The following is a 21,710-nucleotide window of genomic DNA, read 5'->3' as shown; positions in this document are numbered from 1 at the left end:
AAGAGCAGACAAACTGGGTCTCTTTATTGCTACAAAGTGGGTTCAGCCAGCAGACTAGACAGACAAGTGACACGTGCCACCTCCAAAAAGCGTGCCTTTAACACCCTTCTGCTCTTCATGCAAGCTCACTCACATAGCAGTTACCAACTATATATGGCACACACCACCCCATTGTAAACCGAGAGCATTTTTGCCTGGTTGAGCATAACTTCCTCTGCTCTCACCTGGCCGCAGTGTTACATCAGGGCTACTTTGCTTAATCTTCACATGTGCACGTGTGTAGCAGCTATTTAAAGTCCTGATGAGTTGTCTCGCAAAGCTAAGCTCAGCTTGCTAAGTGCCTGAGTTAACTTTTGCTTTTGAAAGGCACAGTCACACCATACGACCCTAAAGGTCACTGTTCTACTTTCTAATTAGCACAAAAAAAATCCCCAAACGTCAGCACAGGCATCAGCCAGTTTAGGCTCAGCTTCCCTCCTTGGGAGCTGAGGCTTTGCTGAGGCTGTTGAGTGCTGGAGTTTCTGAAAGCCATGGCCAAGCTGCTCCTGCAATAGGGTCAGGCAGAAAATGCCTGCTGTGGGGAGGGGATTTTGTGGGTGTGGGGCTGTGCTGTCCCCAACTCCTGTTCCTGGCATGCCAGCAGCACAGCTCGCTTCATGCTGAGGATGTGGCATGGCTCCAGCGTTGAGTGTCAGGGCTTGCTCCATTCTGCACTCAGTTCCAGGCTCCCCATGGCCCACTAGCCCCCGTGCTCAGGAAGACCTAAAGTGTCCCATGCAGGTGTGGGGTGGGCTGTGGGGCATGTACTGCTCTGCCAAAGCACATCAGCTGGGGGCTAAGGGCTACTGGGCATTGCTGGGAAGGACTGGGGTGGCCCAGGAGCAGTGGGCTGTGAGAGGGGAATGGTTTGAGTGGATGGGATCCTGGGCAGGGACGCAGCAAGGCTACAGCAGAGGCAGTGCAGGGTGCAGGTGCTGCAAGGGAAAGCAGAGGAGGGTGAGGGTGAACGTGAAGGTGAGGGTGAGATGCTGCCCAGCTTCCACCACATGCAACAGGGCTGGGAAGGCACCTCGCTAAGGGTTTTCCCCCATCTTGCCCCTTTGCTGAGTGGCAAGGGACAGCCACAACTTCAGGGAAGTCCCCTTGAGCTACCTCAGACCAAGGACAACCATGGCAGTGAAGGGATGGAGGCAGGCTCCATCCAGCACAGGGAGGTGACAGCATACCTCTCCCTTTCCAAGGGAGGGGGCCAACATGCCCCAGGCAGAGCTGCAGGCTCCCTGCTTTCCTCCCTGCACACCCCACAGGCTCTGTGCATCCCAGACTCAGCAGAACACAGTGTGGGCAGACTCACCACAGCAGTGCTGGGGCCAGCAACCGTCATCACTAGAAAGGGTGGCTTGGCCCTGCTGTCTTCTCACAGATCCAGAAGTGCAGGTCGTTTGGACCAGTGCACTGGGCGGGTTTGATGCTCCCACGGCTTATTATGGCACAGGTTCCATTTGATTTTGACTGCCACGGCCTGAATGGGGAAACAACACATCAGGCACTGACATGTTCTGTCTACAAACCCCGCTGAGACAGTTGCAGCTGCTGACAACTGCCTTTTGTACTCTGGGGCTTGGATTCTGCAGTCAAAACGGGGATCCCCCAGTCCTCCCCTACTGATTTCACAGGCTGAAGGCTCAGCTGATGCATCCTTGCGCTTCCTCGGGCAGGCTGAGGAACACTTCTGTAAAAAGGTCTGCAGTGCTTGCAACACCCTTCAGCATGCCCCCTCTCAGACTTGCTGCTGGGGGCTGTTCCATCCCTGTGCAGGAGAGAGCCAGGTCCTCTCTGAGGGCACGTGGATGACCAGAGGAGCTGGCCTGAGCCCTGAGTGCACTGGGTGCAGCCCCCATGGCGGGGCTGAGGATGGAGGGCCAGGTACCCAGAACCTGGCCAGACAGGTTTGTTCCTCTCCACTGCTCTCAGACACTGCAAGAGGAAGCACAGCAAGCTGAGGAGGTGGTGCACGTGGCAGGGAGGAGCCCAGGACTCTCCACAGATGGGAAGGCTTCATCTCCCTTTGGAGAGGAATCAAGAAGGCATGTGGGGGATAGAGGTGGTGCTCAAACACCACCTAGGTCTTGCCTTGGCCCCAAACAAAACTTGGTGCTTCTTTTGTCCACCTTTGCTGCCTCCTGCTTCATATGCCCTGCATTTTACACCCCTCCAAGTCTTGGCTTTCCATCTGCATATCCTCTACCATTTCACCCACCATTCCTCAGTCCCTGCTGCTCTGATGCTCTTTGTTTCCCAGTGCCTGTGCCTGGAACTGGGTACTGATGGGATTTAAAATGCTTCTTAGAGTCATGCTGGAGGAGGGGAGCTTTGGCAAGAGGCAGTGCTGCCACGTACCTTTCATAAAGAGAGCCGTCCACCCAGAACCAGGCCTCTGAGGCACCTTCATCATCTGGGTCCTCTTCCTCCAGCCAGCCATAGTCATACCAGGGAAAGCTGCCCTTCTGCAGTCCAATCCAGTATGGGATATCTGCATTCTTCAGGAAGGTCTGGAGAAGAAGAAAAAGTGCCTTTTAATGTTTTATTCCATGGCACCTGTGTACTGCAGTACTAGGTGCTTCCCAGGAGGGTGATCACCTGCCCAAGGAGCCCCGGACCTGGAGCTGCCCCGGTAAGCCCTGCTCCAGACTGGGAAACATCCAGGGGTGCCAGAGCCTTTCTGCCCCATGTCAACCACCAGCCGTGTGCTCCAGAGATCAGCCTTGCACCCTCCAATGTTTTGGCAGGACAGGGGACCCAAGAGTAGTGCTAGCCCATCTGGGGACCCCATGGCTGGATACACCAGATCCTGTCCTCAGCTCCCCCAGCACCCTACCGGCACAGTCCAACGACTCCAGGATTTGGTGACCAGGAGCTGAGAATATGTCTTCTCACACTCATCTCTGCTATCTTCCCACGTCTTCTTCTCCGAGGAGACGAAGAGGCACTTGCCCCTGTATAGCAGCCAGCCCGAAGGGCAACAATCTGTGGGTAGGGGCACAGCTCAGGAGCTTGCTCAGCCACAGATGCCCTGAGTGGGGAACAAGGAACAGCCCCACACCTTCTCAGCAGACATCACCACCACACATCCCAGCAGAGCTCAGCCTCTGCTTCAGGCATAGCTTCAGCCTTTAGACCACCCTGTCCCCACCACATGCCCAAAAACCCAGTACGTGTCCTTTGGCACCTGCTGAGTGGTGCCAGTCACCTGGGGCACCCCATCCCTGCTCCTTCATCACTCTACCTATAGCTGTGCAGGAGCGCAGGAGGGCCACAGTGCTCTCACTGTTGTTGAGCCTCCCCTGCACCTCCTGCACCTCCCTCTCCGTCCTGCCCAGGACCCCCATGACACGACGCAGCTCCGTGTTCACTCTGTCCAGCTCCAGCTGGCTGATGTTGCCCTCGCGCCATGCTTGCTGCAGCTCCTCTCTGGCCCGTGCCAACTCCACTTGTGTCTGCTCCTGGCTCTGCTCCCGTGCCCTCAGCTCCTGCGACAGGCGGCCCTGCTCGGCTGCGTTCTCGCGGGAGGTGTCCTGCAGGCTGCGTGTGACCTGCCAGTCTGGGGACAGAGGGGGTGAGCTGAGGCATGGGACAGTCCAGATGTGGGGCTGACCCTGCTTAAGGTGGGTAGGACGAGTAGAGCAAGGCAGGGAGTTATCCATGGTGAATGGGAAAGGATGGGAGGGAAGGATACAGCAGGGAAGAGTATGGTTGAAGGTTGGGCAGGATCTGGCGGGCAGGCAAGGCAGGATGGGGTGTAGGAGCAGACACAGCAGGGCAGGGGGCAGGGATGGAGCAGCAATATGAGGCAGGGCAACACCAAGATGGGAAAGAAAAGGAGCAGAAATGGAGAGTAAGGTGAGGAAGATGGATGATGGGAGGCAAGGGAAGTGCTCAGGATGTGTGAGGGATACAGGCCAGCTTGCGGCAGACAAGGCAAAGGGACTCAGCAGTGAATGTGCATGGGCATGCCTCTATTCACCCCCCGCTCACTCACTGTGCCCACCCTAGCCCAGCTGCCTCCCTGACCCACCCACTCCCTGACCCTGACCCACCCCAGATGTGCACAGCCCCCCAACTCACAACAAGCCCCCAGGGCCACAGTGGCCACCAGCAGCAGGCAGGTTGCCAGCAAACCCACAGGGATGCACCACCAACGGGACCAGCGCCCTGCAAGACACAACAGGCAGCAGACATCACTTGGAGAGCTAGAAAACCCATGGCAGCCCCCAGACCTCCTTCCTGAAGGCAGTGGAGTGGTGGCATGATGGCGCAGGTGGCATGGTGTGGAGATGGGAGTGGGAGTAGCCCAAAACACCACCCACTGCCCAGACCAGAACCACCACTGGAATCCAGCTGGATACTCACCTGGGCTGGGCTCTGCCCCATCCCCATCCTGCCCTGCCAGCTCCGGCTGCGTGTTCTCATAGGGGCTCTCTGCCTCATTCATGCCGAGGGCTGTTGGAGGAAGGCAGGGGAGAACAGCTGAGGCCGTGGGGTTGGGCATGGCAGGGACAGCGTGGTGGGGCCGGTGGGCTCTCACCTGCCTCCAGTGCCTGGCTGGCCATGCTCCGGCCTCCCATCACTTTGGCAAACCTCAGGTCAGCATAAAGCTGGGCCATGTGGGCAAATGCTGGGCAAGCCCTGAGCCCTGCTGGCTCCTGCTCTGCCCTTGGGATGCCTTTCTGAGATGTCCCTGTTTCTGGTGACTGCGCCGTCTCTCAGAGGTGCAAAGGAGAAGTGCAGCCAGCATCTGCAGAAGTTTGCTCAGCGCTGTGGCAGATGAGACCAGTGAGGCATGGCTGTGGGGACCAGCATCCTCTCATTGGTCCCAGAAACACCAGCTCGTCCCCTCCCACACCCTAAGAGTGCTCATGGTTCCCCTCAGCACAGGGAAGGACCAGGGCAGCACAGTCAGAGGTCACAGCAGTGGTGGAGCAAAGGATAGACCCAAATCCATGGACTAGGGGAGAGTTAGAGAAGAGCAGGGCAATCCTGAATACAGGAGCAAATTGCCCGGTGGACAGCTCTGTGGAGGGCTGGAGGTCTTCACAGATAGAGGTTTCCCCTCTCAGCCTCTGAAAATGGGAATTTCCTCATTAAGTATTTTGTTCCACTGCCTCTCATCCTCCTCCTGGTACCCTCCTAAGATGACCTAGCTTTGGCATTGCTCCAAAATGCCCTTGGAGAGTTACAAAGGTCAATGGCATGCACTTTGCCCTGCCTTCGCAAAACCACAAGCCCAGCATGGACAGCACCTTCTTCTTGGTGTCTCCAGCCCCTCAGCATCTCAGAGGTCTCTCCTGAACAGCATCCAGAGAAACACAGGTTTCAGAAGGGATGCTGAGTTGGGGGCCAGATGGGCACATCTGGACACAGCCACTCCCTGGGACAGAACTGGAGGAGCACAGCATTGCAAGGCCATTGTCCATCATCTCTGTAAGAGCAAGGGAAGTTCTTCCCCAGTGGAGAATGGCAAAAATCAAAGCCAGCTTCAAAGAGGGCAGGAACGAAGTTTGGAAAGCTGAAGGTTGGGCAGCCTCTACTCAATCTCCTGGAAGAAAATGGAGTATGTCCTCCTGGGCATGCAGGGGCTCAGCCCAGGGAGAACACGCTGGAGAAAGGGCAGTGGGATTTATTGGGTGACTGCCCAAAGTACCTTCTACTGCTTGGAAGCACCTGGCTGGGGACAAGGGGAAAGCAATGGGGCCATTTATCATGACTCTTCTATGTCTGGGATGTATTTTTCCATAGTGTTCTCGCTGGCAGAGCGGAGACATGTGGCCATGACGAGAGGAGAAGTGAAAGCTCATATTGCAATGTGGAAATCCCTTTTAGACATTAGGGCAGTGATGCTGAGATCCTGGAGCAGAGCACAAAGAAGCTGAATACAGCACATCGATCCTGCATGGGGTCAGCAGCAGAGCTACCTGTTCCCACCTGGAAGCCAGATCTGCTCTCCCATGCCCTAGAGAATTTGGTCAGTTCTCTGTAGGCTGAGCCCTACAGCTCTGCCCAGTGCTCCAGCCCCAAGCTGCACCACCCCAGTGCCATCCCAGGGGACACTGAGCAGTTTCGGGGTGTGAAGGGGAACAGGATGGTAGTGCCGGGCCAATGAAAGGGTGCCGATGCTGTGGCCGTACTTTCCCCTCCGCCGCACCACAGCGCACTTCTGCTTCTGCAGAAACCAGCTGCACTTTGCCTTTGAGGCGGAGCAGAGCCCGCAGGGTCATCGGGGCAGCCCGGGACATGGCCCAGAGCGTGGTCTATGCCGACCTGAAGTTTGCCGCGGGCCCCCAGTCCACCGTCCCCGATGATGATGACAGTCCCTACGAGAACGTGCCGCTGGGGCCAGTGACAGAAGCGCCCAGCCCAGGTGGGAACCCATCCGCTGCCGCGGGGTCTCCGGCGCAGGGTGGTGGCAGGGGGACCACGGAGTGATGCCTGCGGGTGCTCCTCTCTTGCAGGGCGCTGGACGCGGCAGTGGCGCGTCCCCACGGCGCTGCTGGCAGCCAGCCTGCTCCTGCTCCTGCTGTTGCTGGTGGCCGTCGTGGCCCTGGGGGCTTGCTGTGAGTCGGTGACTGCCGCGGGGTGGGGGCAGCCGGGAGGGCAGCGCCAGGAGCGGGTGTCGGGCTGGGCGAGGGACAGGCGGCTGCGGGCTGTCAGGGAGGAGTGCTTGGGGCGCGGTCCGGTGCTCTTGCATGGCCGCCAGGAGCTGCCTCCCATCGACTTTCCCACTGCCTTTCCCACTGCCTTTCACTGCCTTTCCCACTGCCTTTCTCACTGTCTTTCCCACTGTCTTCCACTGCCCTCCTACCCGTTCCCGTAGTCTTGCCCGTGTCTTCCCACTACCTGCCAATCCTTCCCACTGCCTCCCACTCTCTGTCACTGCCTCCCATTCCCTCCCGCTGTCTTCCCACTGCCTCCCATTGCCCTCTAATCCCTCCAGCTGCCTCCCTCTCAGTACCTCTCATTCCCTCCCACTGACTTCTCACTGCTTTACACTGCCTCCCACTCCCCCCCACTGCCTCCCCATTGCATTCCCACAGCCTCCCTCTGTCTCCCATTGCCTCCCACTGTCTTCCCACTGCCCCCCAAACCCTCCCACTGCTTCCCATTGCCTCCTACTGCCTCCCACTCCCTTCCACTGTGTTCCCACTGCCTACCACTGCCTTTTAATGTCTCCCCTCCACTTCCTACCATTGGGGTTTCCTTTCCCTTCCCACTGCCACCCCCAGGACAATCTCCACCCACAGCCAGATACTCTTATCCTACTCTCCCTTGCAAGGGCCATGCCCCAGGGAGGGCCCCATGCCTATGTCCAGCTCACCTGCCCTGTCCCCAGACTGGCAGGTCACACGCAGCCTGCAGGACACCTCCCGGGAGCACATGGCCGAGCAGGGCCGCCTGTCACAGGAGCTGAGGGCACGGGAGCAGAGCCTGGAGCAGACACAAGTGGAGTTGGCACGGGCCAGAGAGGAGCTGCAGCAAGCATGGCGTGAGGGCAACGTCACCCAGATAGAGCTGAAAAGCAAGAATGTTGAGCTGGGGCACACGCAGCAGGAGCTGGCTGTGTTGCATGAGAAGATGCAGGAGGTGCAGGGGAGGCTCAACATCAGCGAGAGCACTGTGAGCAGCCTGAGTGCCTGCGTGAATACAGGTAGAGCCTGGCGGGGTCAGGGCACAGGCAGTGTTGCTGCTGTGCAGATGCAGGGGCTGAACCCAGCCAAACTGGGCCCCCCAAGCATCATGGAAGGATGAGAGCCTGAGCTGTGCCTCTGCCCCCAGATTGCTGCCCCTGGGGCTGGGTACTCTACAGAAGAAAGTGTCTCTACATCTCGGTGACAAAGACGACCTGGCAGGAGAGCCAGGAAGAGTGCGCAGGGAGATCTGCTCAACTCCTGGTCCAAGATGATTGGGCACCATTCCAAGTGCCGGTACAGAGCAGGGGGGCTGTGGTACACCAGGAGGGTGGGGCTGGGCGGAGCCCCACGGGGCCAGCTGCAGCAGTGTCTGTGGAGGTGCTGGGGTGGCACTGTGAGCCCCAGCTTCCCATCCTGGCAGTCTGTGGGGGAAAAGAACAGCCAGCCCAGGGGCTCCTGGGCACCAGACAAGTGCTGGTCATGAAGCAGGTGGTTGACAGCTTCTCTCCCCACCCCAGCAATTTGTGAAGGATTCTGGTATAAGGTACTGGATTGGAGGAAGAATGTTTCCTGACCTAAGGAGATATTCTCTACGGACTGACAGCAAACACTCCCTGTAAGTCCAAGTCCTTGGCACAAGCAGCTGCCCTTTTGGCATGCTAGAAAGGTGCTGTTTTACCCCATGATACCCCTCAGCAAAGGGTGTGATGTTCCCATGAGAAGTGCCCCAAGGGAGGGTGGTGGGGGTAGAACCAAGCTGCAGGGTGCAGTGCCAAATATCCAAGTGGCAGAGAAGAAGAGTAGGAGGAGGGAATGTGACCCTTCCTCAGACTGGTCTCTGTGCCAGGTGCGCAGCCTGTCCCAGCTGCACTGGGACCTGTGGGAAGTGGTGTCCATGGTGAGGATGTTGTCACTGCTGCTCTGAGATGTACCCTCTTTCCTAGGAAACAGCATAATTCAGACTGCTGGTCAGTAATTAATGGGGAAGTGTGGCGTGTGCAGTGCAACGGAGCCTTTCAGTGGATCTGCGAGATATCCCCAAAGCTGGGCAGTGCATCTGACACCCGACCTCCTTTCCTGGCCAAGGCCTGACTGCTGTCTCTATTTTAAAGCAAGGATTATGGAGAATAGGCCTTATTCCCCTCTCTCACACTCATGCATACCTGCATTATACTGCTTTGTACTGTGCCTCTGCGTGTCCCTGTGTGCCCTGGCCAGCACAGCTTTCACCCAGGTCTCCAGTGCAGAGCCCCAGCTCCCACCTTCTGTGTTCCCTCAAGGGTGCCAGGGGTGCAGGATCTACCATTTGCATCTTTTTGGAGCTGGGGGATGACATGTTGGGACACCATTTGGGGGAGTCCTGTGCATTTACAGCCTGTCCCTTCTCTTGGTCTTGGGAGCTCTTGTCCTGCCCTTTCTCCTGCCTGCATCACCTGCCCAGGGCTTTGGGCTGGGTTTTGCCTGGGAATAGTGCAGGCAGAGGTGCCATCAGCATGAGAAACTGCTGGGAAGCCCTGGGACCACATGGGAGATGGGGGAGTACTGGGGATCCTTGAGAACATGGTGGGTGAATAAGGAAACCCTGAAACCATGGAAGGGAAAGGAGTGTAATGAAGAGCCCTAAGACCATGGGAGGTGAATGTGGGAATCCTGACACCATGGAAAGAAAGCAGATGCAGTGGACCTGCAAATGAGGGTGGTTCTGAGGAAATGGAGGTGCACTAATAAGACAGAAGGAGAGAGGGGGGAGCTCTGGGGAGACATGGGAACATGGGGAAGAGGGGAGACCCCTGCCACCAAGGGGGAGAGATCCCTAATAACATGGTGGGACAGGATCTGCCAAAGGAGGGTGATGAGAGAGCCCTGTCCAGGACCCAGCTGGGGTGGGTGGGGGAGTTCAGGGGCAGGACTGACCCTCCCTGTCTCACTCAGTGTTTCTGCAGAGAGGGGAAGGTGTTGGGAACTATTTTGCAAATCTGGACTTGAGACAGCCAGCACAGCTCCACCACAAGTCGTGCCTAAGCCACCAAGTAGCCTTCTACAACGGAGTGATTGCATCAGTGACCAAGGGAAGGGCTACAGATGTCTTCTGTCTGGACTTCTGTGAAGCCTTCAACACAGTCCCCCTCTAAATTGGAGAGATGGATTCGATGGATGAACTATTCAGTGGGTAAGGTTGGACAGCTGCATACAGAAGATAAAGGTCAGTGGCTCAGTGTCCTGATGTGGACATTGGTGACAAGTGTTGGCCCTCAGGGATCCATACTGGGACCAATTTTATTTAATGCTTTCATCAACAACATGAACGGTGGGATCAGCTGCATCCTCAGCAACTTTGCAGGTGACACCAAGCTGAGTGGTTTTTTGACACACCTGAAGGACAGGATGGCATCCAGAGGGACTTGGACAAGCTCAAGGAGTGGCCCATGGGAATCTCATGAGGTTCAACAAGGCCTGTGTTCAATGTGCTGGTGCTGTACATGGGTCAGGGCAACCCCCAGTATCAGCACAGGCTGGGCATGAACAGATCAGAGCAGCTCTGCCCAGAAGGACTTGGGGTGCTGTGGGTGAGAGGCTGGACATGATCTGGCCATGGCACTCACAGCCCAGAGAGCCAAACGTGTCCTGGGCTGCATCCAGAGCCCTGTGGGCAGCAGGGGAGGGAGGGGATTCTGCCCCTCTGCTCTGCTCTGGTGAGACCCACCTGGAGCACTGCATCAGCTCTGGGGTCCCTGCATGGGAGGGACATGGACCTGCTGGAGTGAGTCCAGTGGAGGCCACCAGGATGATCAGAGGGATGGAGCTCCTTTGAGGACAATTGGGCTTGTTCAGCCTGGAGAAGAGAAGGCTCCAGCAAAAACTTATTGTGGACTTCCAGTAACAAAAGGGGCTACGAGAAAGCTGGACAGAGACTGTACACAAGTTTGCAATGAAAGGACAAGGGGAAATGGCTTCAAACTGAGAGGGCAGCTCCTGGGAGAGCTTCCACAGAAAGAGGCTGGTGGAGCCAGCCCAATGGCAGAGGAAGGCTGGGACAGGATTGCAGAAGGTCCCCTACTGTCTCAGCTATCATGCAAAACAAAGATTTGCTGTGTCTGGCTTGTCCTGGGGAGTTCAGACATCCTCCCTGCTCCTGAAGCGCTGAACTCCAGCCTCCACTGCCCACAGTGTCATAGTTGCCACTACGAGGACACACTTCAGACCCCACCCAACTTCTCATCCATGGGTCCCCCACACTGGTTTAGAATGGCTACTTACTTGCCCATCTTGATGTGCTGGGCTTCTCCTTCCTTCCCAGCTGCAGGATTTGCACTTTCACCCACTCCAATACCAGCAGGCTCTCATCAAAACATTTTTCCAGGACTCTCTGTACCCCAGTTCTGCCCTCCAGTATACACACTCCTGGCCAGTTTGGTATTGCCCCCCCAGCTGCCTGAGGCCACCCCAAATCCATCATCCAGTGCACTGATGTAGGCTTCAAGGAGCATAAACCCAAGGATTGACCCTTCAGGGGTGTTGTCAAGGGAATGAGGGCATTGCTGATACCCACAGCAGCCCTCACACCATTCAGGTTTTCCACCCACCCTCTTCTCCTGGCCTCATATATCCCCTTTGCCAGTGAGGAGACCATGGAAAACCATGTCCCAGACCTCAAAATTTCATTATTAATGTCTCCCATTGCTATGCCCTTATCCTCAGCCCATTGTTCCCACAGCACCAGGCAGGTCAGGCAGGCGTCACCTGCCCATGGTAAATCCTGCCTGGCTTTCCCCATCCATCGTGGACCATCACATGCCCAGGAGGTGAGCTACATCTTCTTCCCGGTGCCAAGGTGAGAGAACAAAGCTCAGCTCTAGGCACGTGTCGTAGGGATAAGAAAGGGCAGGACAGGAGCCAGCAGCAAATAGTGACAGAGGAAGGGGGCAGCCAGGAAAACCAACGGAGTCCCCAGGGCGATACCGTTTTACCCAGCTTCACAAGGTGCAAGAGGCTCCTCCTAAACCACCCTCAGTGGAAGGGAGCAGAGGTGAGCCGGGAGGTTGGCACAGACGTCCTCTTGATGAGGAATAAGTCTGCCCCAGGCAGCTGGGCTTGCAAGCTGCAGTTAGAGATGCAGATGGAAGCGCAGACTGAGCTCTGCGTGGGAACCCGAGACAAGAGGCTGTGAACTGCCAGCCCTTGGGATAACAAAGGGCAGGAAGATGGGTGGTGCCAGACAGGTAAATATACATTGAGAGACACAGCAGGAGCCGGGAATTGCTGACCCTTTAGGAAACAAAGGAGACAACGGCTGGCGCGAGCAAAGTGGATGGACACAGAGACAGGGCAAGAGAAGAGGACTGAGGAAGAAGAGCGAGGCTTGAGTGCAGACAGTGAGGGGATAAAAGCTCAGGGGTTCCTTTGTTGAGGGTCCCTCCTCGGAGGAACCAGCTCTAACTGTTCCTGTGTTATTGTGCTGTGAATAAATGGCTTTGTGGAACGAGACATTTGAGACTCTTTTATGGGAAACCTGGGGTCGAATCAGCAAGGAAACCTGGTATTGGTTTGTAAATACCAGGTGTGTAAATGGGGGGTGGGGGGAGTCAAGTGGGCACCTGTGGACTCACTCGAGCTGCCCACTAAGAGGCTTCGGTCTCTGCAGTGGAAGTCTCCGGCACTGGGAATGTGACTACGAAGGAGTTTCTTGAATGGTCAGGCTGGGAAGATTCCTAAACACCCTCCCTCGGTCACAGCAGTCCCTGTAGGGCAGGGACTGGGGATGTCAACATGACCATGAGTGTGGAACACAAAAATGCAGCCTCCTTTCTGTAAGTCTGGTTTTAAAATGCAGACACCTCCTGCAGGTGGCCAGGATGGAACAACTTCATCTTTATACAACTTCCCATACAGTCCCTTGGGTTTATCATGATGATTTCAATCACATGCCTGTTCAAAATGCTAGTGGGGAGACAAGCTGTTGACCACCTGTCCCACACACAGCACCCTCTTCATGCCCAGGAGCCCCAGGGCCAGCTGTGTTCCTCTCTGCAGACCACCAGGATGGGAACCCACGGTCACAGTGCCACCCAGCACCTCCACAGATCCAGCTGCTGCTGTCCTCATGGGGCTCTGCCCAGACCCACCCTTCTGGGGTACACAGCTCTCCTGATCTGTACCATCCATGATGGACTTGGACCCTGGACCAGCAGCTGAGTGAATTTCCCCATGCAGTTGTAATGGCTGCTCAGCCAGTTCTTCTTTTCTATCGAGATGATGAGACATTCCTGCAGGGCACCCAGACTGGGGGGCCACAATCTAGAGACAAGATGAGTGCCCATGGGCATCACCCCATGGTCCCACTGCCATTACCCAGTGCCCACCCTGTGCTGAGGTATCCCTGTGGCAGTGGACACAGCCGGGTTCTCACCTGGGCTGGACACTCTCAGCACCAGCCCCAGCAGCAGGTTCTCATAGTGGATGTCATTCTCACTGGGGTCTGCAGGGCAGGTAGGGGCAGTGAGCAGGGGTCTCAGCAAACTTCAGGTCATTGTAGACCACATTCTCAGCCATGAAAGTGGCTGGGCAGCAGCAGTCCAGGAACACAGTCTTGTCCTTCTCCATTGTGGTCAGGTGGCAGACTGTGGCTAAGACTATGTTGGGTGGAAACACATCTTTATATGCAGGAAAGCAGAAGTAGTTGCTTTATTTGCAAAAAGCGGTTTGTTTCTGCATATGCTCTTGCTTTGAGGAGTGGGGGGTGCCAGAGCTCCCTCCTGGGCAGCACGCTCTGCCTCCAGGTCCCCAGGCTGTGAGGAGCCCAAGGCCATGTGTACTGGCCACAGCAGGGCTACATTTCCCCATGCATCACCTTCTCCCTCCCAGCCCCTGCTCAGGCTGACAGGGTGCACTGACTGTGGGAGTTTGGTCTTTTGCATAGACTGGGAGGGAGTCCCAGGGATGTCTGTGCCAGAGCTGCAGGCTGCTGGAACAACCCAGTGGTCTATAATGAAACCAGAATAGCCTCTGGGACCACACAACTCCACATTTAGCCCCAGCAGGCCTTTTAGGCTCTCACACATCACCCAGTCTCAAAGCAAAGTGAGGGTGTTTGCTGGGACCTCCTCAGACAAGGAAGGCACCAGCAAACAAGCTGCTGCCCAGCCCAAGTCCTCTGTGGGACTGCAGAGGCAGAGGGTCACCTCGCAGCAGCATGCCCCAAGAAGCATAAACCCCAGGCAGCCACCACAATCAGAAAGCCCCTAGCTTTCAGGGGACCTGTGTCAGCTTGCACAGGAGCTGCCTCATGCTGCCATGAGGATACTCAGATTGCTGCTGGCTCAATGCTGGCTCCTGGCCACAGAGCAGCAGATGCAATTTCCCACTTGTCAGTGATGCAACTGAATCAGAGAGCTGGAGGATACACCTCCATCCTACCACCCTCATACCCCAAAGCCAGCTGCAGTTATTAGCAGTTTATTGACAAAGTGCAGAGTTCCAGGGAGTAAAGAGGTCTGGACCAGGAGTGCCTGGGAATGTCCATGCACCAGAGTCAGGCAGGGAACAGGGTGGTGGCAGAGGCTGGAGGCCCTCATGGCCATCAGGGCCTCACACAGCTGTAGGTGGTGTTTCCCCAGAGGAAGGCGGGAGGTGAGGACTGCAGCCACTGCAGGGTGGCTGCACTCTGCTTGCAGACCCATCTGAGGGCTTCTGTGCATGCACCACCTGACAGTCCCAAGCCTGACACTCTGCCACAGGCCTGGAAAGACCTGGTGTAGCGCAGGATTGGGGAGACCCTGCAAGGGAGACAGTGGGCTGAAATGGGATGGGAAGGAAGAACTGAGGCTGTTCCATCAGCAATCCCTACAGCCAGGGACCAGGTGCTGCACACGGATGCTGTGGGGGCAAAGCTCACCCTCCCCATGGATCACAGTCTCCTGCCACCCTCCTCCCAATTAGGCTACATGCCCTGATGCCCCCAGCCCCATCACTCATGAAGAACCACAAGGTCACTCCCAGCACAGCTCAGCACTAATGGCACCAACCAAACTAGGAACCTGCTTTTGGGGGATCCTCTGCAGCCCCTCAACCAGGCAGAGTGTGGGAACAAAGGCCAGGCCCCTGATAAAAATGTCCCTTCCCTAAAATTCCCCAATGCAGTCCTGGGAAGACAAGAGGCAGCCAAAATATGGAGCACATCACTGCACGCCAGTGGGTTGCCCGTCCCCCTGTCACATCCCCGAGCCCTGGTGCTGGACTGTCATCAACCCTGGCTGGGAACAAACTGACAGCCTCACCCCTCCAACGTGGTGCCATCCAGCCACTTCCAGTCAGACCTGAAGCCATCCTGCTTCAGCCCCACGTGGAAGATCTCCATGTTAGCTGTGCGCACCAGGAAAGCCTAGCACAGGAGAGGACCCACATCAGTCCCCTGGAGGGACACCCAGCCCAGCCTCACAATTAGTGACTCGGGCTGTGCTGTATGGGCACAGCATTGCCAGCTCCCTGCCTGGAGGCTTTGCTAGGCTTTGGGCACATGGGCCAGGGAGCTAAGACAATGCTGTGGGTGGGTGACTGCTGAGGGGGTCACCAGCACAGCCCAGTGCTCACAGAGAGTTGGACAGGCCAGGCTGGGTGCACTCACCAGGGTGGTGTTGACTGGGATGGTGACCAGCTGTGCCCCTCTGGAGCAGCAGTCCTCTCTGCTCTGCTCCCAGCTCTTTTTTGCAGAGGAGAAGTAGTAGCACTGCCCTGCATCCCAGAGCCAGCCGACTGGGCAGAACTGGCATTGCCCTGCACACCAGAAATGCAGCAGCTGGGATGGGACAACTCACAGGGGCTGCACCAGCCCCCAGCCCCAAGAACAGGAAAGAGACAGTGGACACTCGGGGCACCAACCCACCCAGTGTGTTCATATGTTTGCCCCACAGAGACCACTCAGCACTTGCCCTTACTTGGGAGCCCAGCTCCAACCTTCCAGTGACAGAGCCCTGGGAAGAAGGGCTAGTTACAGGAATGAGCAGGCATTGGGTAGGGCAGGGAATTGCAGATTTGGGGAGGTGATACAAACACAATTTCCAAAGTGCTGGGAACTCAGTCAAGGTTTCAGCTGCACCAGAAGCTGATGCCATCTGGCATAGGAATGCTGGTGGCATCCATGAGCCTGGTGCTGGTGGTGTGCCCAGGTATCATTGAGCCATCTAGGGTCATCTCTTCTAAAGGGATCCCAGAAGTTCAGCCTGTTCAGCAGTGCTGGGACAGCTCTCCATACCATGAGCCAGGCAACAGGAATATGGGTGAAGGAATGTGTAGGGATGGAACTGGGGGAAACATCCTTGAGTATGGACAGATCCTGCTGCTTGACAGGAGCAGACAGGCCCTCTCCAAACCTTATCCAGGAGCCCCCAGGCTCTCTTACCTTGCAGTGTCTGTTTCCCATAGCTGGGGCTCTCCTCTGGGCTCCAGGGACCGTTTGTGCAGCTCACTTGTTGTTGCACTAAATCTACAGAAGAAGACCTCAGGGGTGTCCCAGTAACTCTGGGCTCCTGCTCCCAGCAGCACCCACTGCCCTCTCCCACAGTTCAGCCCCATGGCTGTGGGTGAGGTGTCCCCTGCTTTAGGTACCCGAGCCTGCCAAGGTCCTTGCAGTTTTTTTCTGTGCTTGGGAGCTCTACACACAACAGGCTTTCAGGGAAAGCACTGCTGTCTTTCCATTTCAGTGTCAGCGCTCCCTCCTGCCTTCCCTTCATTGCCATGTGATGGAGTGGCTTTCCCCAAGCCCACGCTGTCGCCCCATCTTCCTTTCCCAGACACATAGGTGGTGTCTTGCCTCACCAATTTTCCTGCTTGCCCCAAAACCCTCAACACCCTCAGCCCCAAGCAGAAGGGCCCAGCTCCATGGGGAAGCCTGTTAGCACCCAGGTGCTATGGTGCCAGCCCTGACCCCAGAACCCCTCCTGTACATGTAGATGTAGAGATCCTGGCACTGGAAGGCCAGTACTTACAGTGGAAACTCAGGCTGACGAGGATAATTTGTGCCAGCAGGAGCATCAAGGAGAGGAGACCCAGGCTGAGAGCTGCCCAGCACCACGGCAGGCGCACTCGCTGCTGAGGAGCTGAGAAAAGCAGTTAACGTAGACTGGGGGGGCTTGGAGGGAGCAATGGGGAACCCTGAGCTAGGAAAGGTCTGTGAATCCCAGGCAGGATGTCAGGAAGCAGTGGGGGAGCCTGGGAAAAGTCGGGGAGAGTCCATTTGCATCGGATTGGCTGTCCTAGAAATTATCTCCCTAGAAATTATAAAGCAGAGAGCGGGGTGTGTGTGTGTGCTGTGGCATGGAGGTGCAGTGGGCATTCCCTGCCCTTGAGCCCCTCCTGCCCCCCACCCTGAGAGCAGGGAGTCTGCAAGAGGGCTGGAGAGGAGCTGTTTGAGAGAGGACACCCAAAAAGAGGGAGTGGAGGGAACAGGTCTGGGAGGACATTCCTGGGGAAGGCAAGGAGCTGCAGCAGGGTAGGGAACCCACTGAGAGAGCTGGGGGGACATTACCTGGTGTGGGGCGAAAGCGCAGGTCAGCGTACGTGACACCCTCTTCCATCCCTCCCTTGGTCTCCTGCTCTGCAGCCCACGGGGGCGACAGCAACCCTTTCCCAGCCCCAATTGTCAGACGGCTGTGATGCAAAATGGAAAGTGTCACTTCCTGGTGGTGTCCCCAGAGGCACCACCTGAGACAAAAGCCCGGGGGTGTTGTGGAACTGCCAGACACCTGGGGCAAGGGGAAGCCCTGTCGAGGCAGCATCCAGGGATCCCGGCAGGAGGAATCCCCACACTTCTGGCTTTAGGGCAGCAAGCAGTGAGGATGGTTGCTGGCTTAAACATGGAGCCAAGGCTGGGCTGTGCAGCCATGTCATGGAATCATAGAATGATTTGGGTTGTAAAGAAACTCAAAGGTTCCAGTGTGTCCTTTCCAACTCAGAATATTCTGTGATTCTGTGAGTAATATCTACCATATCTATCTACCTGACCTGCCCTCTGTCAGTTTGAACCCATTCCTGCTTATCCTATCACTACACACCCTTGTAAAAAGTCCCTCTCCAGCTCTCTCGTAACCCTTCAGGTACTGGAAGGCTGCTTAAGGTCGCCCCAGAACCTTCTCTCATCCGAGCTGAACAACGCCAGCTCCCTCAGTCTAATCTGCCTTAGGGACTGCAAGGGAAGACTGGGTATTCTTGGGGTACAGGACACATTTCCACGCCACTCTCTCCAAGCAGCAAGGCCATGGGATATTTGCTTACAAGTGGTTTCTGCTACCCCTTTTTTTTTTTTTTTTTTTGCATTGGGCTGCAACTGCATCTCAGCCCTGGAAAATGGGGAGCTGGGGTGCTCCTTCCCCAGCCCCAGCCTTCAGCATCGTGAGCTGCCATGATGGCCATCCCTGCCGTGCCTCGAGTGGGGAGCGGAGGATTCCCCGCGGCCCCCGGGAGCCTGCGGGCAGGCAACGACCCCGCTGCGGGCTGGCGGCTTTCGCTGGGCGAGGATATCTCGTCCAGGACTACGTTTCCCAGCGGCTCCTCCCGGGGCTGCACATGCTCGATGCGGCTCCCGGCGCCTCCCGGCAGCTCCCGGCGCGGCGCCCGCTGCGGCGCAGGGGCGGTCGGTGCTGCTCCCGGTGCGGCTCCCGGTGCGGCTCCCGGTGCGGCTCCCGGTGCGGCTCCCGGTGCGGCTCCCGGTGCGGCTCCCGGTGCGGCTCCCGGTGCGACCGGCCGCGCGGCGGTACCCGGCGCGGATCCCAGGGCGGCCACCGGTGCGGCTCCCGGTGCGGCTCCCGGTGACGCCCCCGGCGGGGCATCCTCCCGGTGCGCCCTCGGGAGCGCACGGCCGAGCTCGGCGCTGCTCCGTGCCCGCCGCCGGCCCGGGCCCGAGCGATCCCGGGCAGCCCCGCCTCGGGCCGGCAGGATGCCCCGCGGGCGAGCCTGGACGCAGGCGGAGGTCAGCAGCCTCCTGTCGCTGGTGGGGGGCTCGGGGGAGGCCGCCCTGCTCATGGCCTCCACGTCGCGACCCAACGAGGCGCTGTGGAGGGAGATCTCCCGGGGTCTGGCGGCGGCCGGCTACGGGCGCAGCGTGGCCCAGTGCCGCTCCAAGTGGAAGGCGCTCAAGCAGGCTTTCCACTCGGAGCGGGAGACGCGCCGGAGGGCAGGACACCACTCGCCCCGGCTGCCGCCGCACTACCGAGCCATGAAGAGCATCTGGAAGGCGGCCGGGCGGCCCGTCTTTGGCGAACGGAGGATGCCAGGTGGGTGCCGGGGACGGGCGTGCGGGCTTAGCAGGGTGGCTGGACATGGGGTGCTGGTGGAGCACTGGTGCTCCGTGGACACCCAGAGTCTGTTGATGGTCTTTCTCTTCCACTAGACGTGGTGAAGCTGCCCTCCAGGAAGCGTAGGTCAGCCCTTGCCACACGCTCTCCATCCTCACCAGAGCCACCAGGTACCCGTGGGCTCAGGCAGCCGGAGTGGGGCTTGTCCTGGTTGCGAGGTGGCAAACACCCCTCTTCTCCCAGTTATTGAAGCTCTTTTCTGCACCCCTTCACCTCCTTCTGCAGAGCACGACATTGGCGGGGACACCCCCGGCACACTGCTGTCACCGATGCTGCAGTGTGCGAAGGACGAGCCAGACAGTCGTAAGTACCGAGCTGCCCTGCTGCACTGAGCTACACAGCCACGGCTCCAGCCCAAGCTCGTGCCAGCATGATGGCAGTGGCAGGCTTAGGGGATCAGGGGATGCATCACCTGTCCCTCAGCAGGGATGCTCGATGGGTGTGTTGGAACTTCTGTCTCCAAAGGCTTAGGCTCCAAACCAGCCCCAGAGCATGAGGGGATGAGGATGGCTGGGCTAGGGCAGGAGGGGGTCCCAGCCTGAGGGCATGGCAAGGCTGCTGGCTGCCCTATGGCAGATCACAAGGTGCAAGGTCTGTAAGGGACAGCGGCCCTGATACAGCGCAGGGATCTCTTGTGGCTGGTAGCACTGCAGGGCACGTGACTCCCTGTCCTTGAGCAGTTCCTGGCTACCCACTTGCCCAGTAACACCATAAGGTTTGGATGAGTTAGGGCTGTGTGTGAGGGCCAGAGCTGCCTGCAGCTCCCCTGCCCTGCAGCCCACCCAGGCACATATCCTGCACCCCCCTCACTGTGTGCACTCCCGGGGATTTGGCACTGAGGTGATGCAGGATATGTCCATGAGTCTGATTTGCACGGGCGCCCTGGCCAGCCTCCCCCACTGGGTAACTACCTTCTGTCTCCCCAAATTCCCCCTGCAGTTTCAAGTGGATGTGGGACTCTCCTTCACTTCCAGTCCTAGTCTGTTGTGTAGCGTTGCTGCGCGCTGCTCCGCCGCTGCTGCCTTCCAGCCCAGAGGTGGCTGCATTGCAGTGGTGGGTGAGTGACTCCTGCTTTTGTACCTAGCTCTGAAATGCTTTGGGGCCCTGCAGGGCACTCTGGAGCTGTGGCTAGGGCATGTCAGGCTGTGGGGCTGGCCGGGGCAAGCCGGGCAGACCCTGGGCTGGCGGTGATCCACCAGCAGGTCCCTTCAGAAGGTGTATCTCTCCTCTCTGCTTTCTCCCAGCAGCTGATGGGGACCATGTTGCTGGAGTGCCACCCACGCACCCCGCCATGCCACGTAAGGCTTTCCTTGCCCTGCTCAGCCCAGTAAACCCCCTCAGCCCCACAAGCAGGGTCTGATACGGTTCTCGTTGCAGACGCCGGTTGCTGCTTCCCTCCCCTCTCCCTCCTGGGTGAGTACCATGCCCTGACTAACATGCTTGTGTGCCCTGGGGCAGGAGGTGGCTGCTGCTCACAGGCTTTCTCTGCTGTCCTTGCAGGCTGTCACACTGAACTGAAGCAGGAAGGAGCTGAAGGAAAGGCTGGTAAGTGCCTGCAGCTTTGAATTTCAGGGCACAGCTCTGTCTTGTCCTGCCAGTGGGAATGCAGGGCATGGGCTACCAGAGGCAGTGCTCTCCCAGGGCTCTTTGTCATGGTCAAGCTGAGTTTGGGGCTTGGCGTTTCCATCACTCTGGTTGTTTCCTCCATGCCAAGCTTTCGTGACAGGTTTTCCTGGTGAGGTGTCCCTGGGGACGGGAAGAAGAAACCAAATGCTGCCAGTGGCTGCTGCAGCCACAGGCTCCCATGGGACAGCAGCCATGAGTGAGCAGCCAGCAGCAGGTGAAGATGCATCAGACGCAAGCCTGCATGGTGGGTGCTCCCTACAGCTTCCTGACTGCCTCACAGAGAGCCCTTGGAGCCATGGTGAGGTGCCACTGACCCTTCTCTCCCTGCAGGGTCTGGCGTGGCAGGCTTGCTCCAGAACGTCCAGCAACTGCTGGTGCAGATCCTGCAGACATCACGGCAGCAGCAGGCACTATTGGAGAGCCTGGCCAGCGACACAGTCTCCCACCTCCACCTCCTCTCCCACAGCCTTGTGCAGGTGGGTGAGACCCTGCACCAGCTCCTGCTCCGGCCGCAGACCCATCCTGGCCCCACTGGCCACTACATCCCCCACATGCCCCTTTTTGAGGGTGGCCCCAGAGTGCCCTGCTCCCGTGGCACTCCCCACACTTCCCTGGATCACAAAGAGGAGCCTCAGCTGTCCCCTCATGCCAGGTGCATCCCCCCATGAGTGCCACCATCACTGGCCCCAGGAGCAACAGCTTTGCTACACAGCCACGGTATAAATCTTTATAGCAGAGGTTCCAGATATTTTGAAAGTTTATACTAGAGAGACATTTTAATAAAATTAAAAATAGCTTTTCTACCAGCAATGACAATTGACCAATTCTTTCCCTCTCTCTGGGGAATGTTCCCCTTCTCAGTTTCGAGATGAGCAGGAGGGGAACTCGGCTATTTACAGACTCTGAGAAACTCCCCAACCTACCCACACAGCATGGGGCAGATGTACATTGTCTACCCCTTCCAGCACTGCCTGGGGCAGGCATCACCCTGCCTGAGGAACATGCTGCTGAGCTGTGGAGCAGAACAGGGCTGTTGTCAGGACTGGAGAGCAGG

The 21,710-nt window shown here is 57.7% G+C and overlaps 4 protein-coding genes across 7 annotated transcripts; 2 read left to right on the top strand and 2 right to left on the bottom strand.

The window, feature by feature from the left end:
• Positions 1 to 7: 7 nt before the first annotated feature.
• LOC146425135 (B-cell differentiation antigen CD72-like) lies at positions 8 to 4,798 on the bottom strand. Of its 2 annotated transcripts, XM_085043162.1 has the most exons (8): positions 4,586 to 4,798; positions 4,411 to 4,500; positions 4,126 to 4,212; positions 3,287 to 3,601; positions 2,879 to 3,027; positions 2,401 to 2,552; positions 1,355 to 1,522; positions 8 to 974 (listed from the first exon to the last, which is right to left on the bottom strand). In XM_085043162.1, exons 1-7 carry the CDS (start codon positions 4,662 to 4,664, stop codon positions 1,387 to 1,389), a joined length of 1,008 nt encoding a protein of 335 aa, XP_084899288.1. In that variant the 5' UTR covers positions 4,665 to 4,798; the 3' UTR covers positions 8 to 974; positions 1,355 to 1,386. The 2 variants fall into 2 exon arrangements, with proteins under 2 accessions (XP_084899288.1, XP_084899289.1); XM_085043163.1 differs by lacking the exons at positions 8 to 974; positions 1,355 to 1,522 and adding an exon at positions 1,532 to 1,977.
• A 1,354-nt stretch (positions 4,799 to 6,152) lies between these two features.
• On the top strand, positions 6,153 to 12,168 carry LOC146425134 (B-cell differentiation antigen CD72-like). Its single transcript, XM_085043161.1, has 6 exons — positions 6,153 to 6,418; positions 6,510 to 6,611; positions 7,388 to 7,702; positions 7,831 to 7,979; positions 8,204 to 8,301; positions 8,630 to 12,168. The coding sequence occupies exons 1-6, from the start codon at positions 6,157 to 6,159 to the stop codon at positions 8,775 to 8,777; spliced, it is 1,074 nt and encodes a 357-aa protein (XP_084899287.1). The 5' UTR covers positions 6,153 to 6,156; the 3' UTR covers positions 8,778 to 12,168.
• Positions 12,169 to 14,122: 1,954 nt separating this feature from the next.
• LOC146425133 (killer cell lectin-like receptor subfamily G member 1) lies at positions 14,123 to 17,744 on the bottom strand. Its single transcript, XM_085043164.1, has 6 exons — positions 17,206 to 17,744; positions 16,667 to 16,777; positions 16,081 to 16,164; positions 15,307 to 15,455; positions 14,960 to 15,063; positions 14,123 to 14,458 (listed from the first exon to the last, which is right to left on the bottom strand). Exons 1-6 carry the CDS (start codon positions 17,453 to 17,455, stop codon positions 14,263 to 14,265), a joined length of 894 nt encoding a protein of 297 aa, XP_084899290.1. The 5' UTR covers positions 17,456 to 17,744; the 3' UTR covers positions 14,123 to 14,262.
• Positions 17,745 to 17,963: 219 nt separating this feature from the next.
• LOC146425132 (uncharacterized) lies at positions 17,964 to 21,462 on the top strand. 3 transcript variants are annotated; one of them, XM_085043158.1, is made up of 8 exons: positions 17,964 to 18,949; positions 19,066 to 19,140; positions 19,256 to 19,333; positions 20,278 to 20,328; positions 20,408 to 20,443; positions 20,531 to 20,575; positions 20,745 to 20,900; positions 20,987 to 21,462. In XM_085043158.1, the coding sequence occupies exons 1-8, from the start codon at positions 18,079 to 18,081 to the stop codon at positions 21,322 to 21,324; spliced, it is 1,650 nt and encodes a 549-aa protein (XP_084899284.1). In that variant the 5' UTR covers positions 17,964 to 18,078; the 3' UTR covers positions 21,325 to 21,462. The 3 variants fall into 3 exon arrangements, with proteins under 3 accessions (XP_084899284.1, XP_084899286.1, XP_084899283.1); XM_085043160.1 differs by having other exon boundaries at positions 20,275 to 20,328; positions 20,757 to 20,900; XM_085043157.1 differs by having other exon boundaries at positions 20,275 to 20,328.
• Positions 21,463 to 21,710: the final 248 nt, after the last annotated feature.

This window comes from Lichenostomus cassidix, chromosome Z (assembly GCF_008360975.1).
Source record: "Lichenostomus cassidix isolate B80296 chromosome Z, HeHo_3.0, whole genome shotgun sequence".
NCBI classification, from domain to species: Eukaryota; Metazoa; Chordata; class Aves; order Passeriformes; family Meliphagidae; genus Lichenostomus; species Lichenostomus cassidix.
The sequence above is the reverse complement of the archived record's forward strand: the minus strand, read 5'-3'. Positions and strand labels throughout refer to the sequence as shown.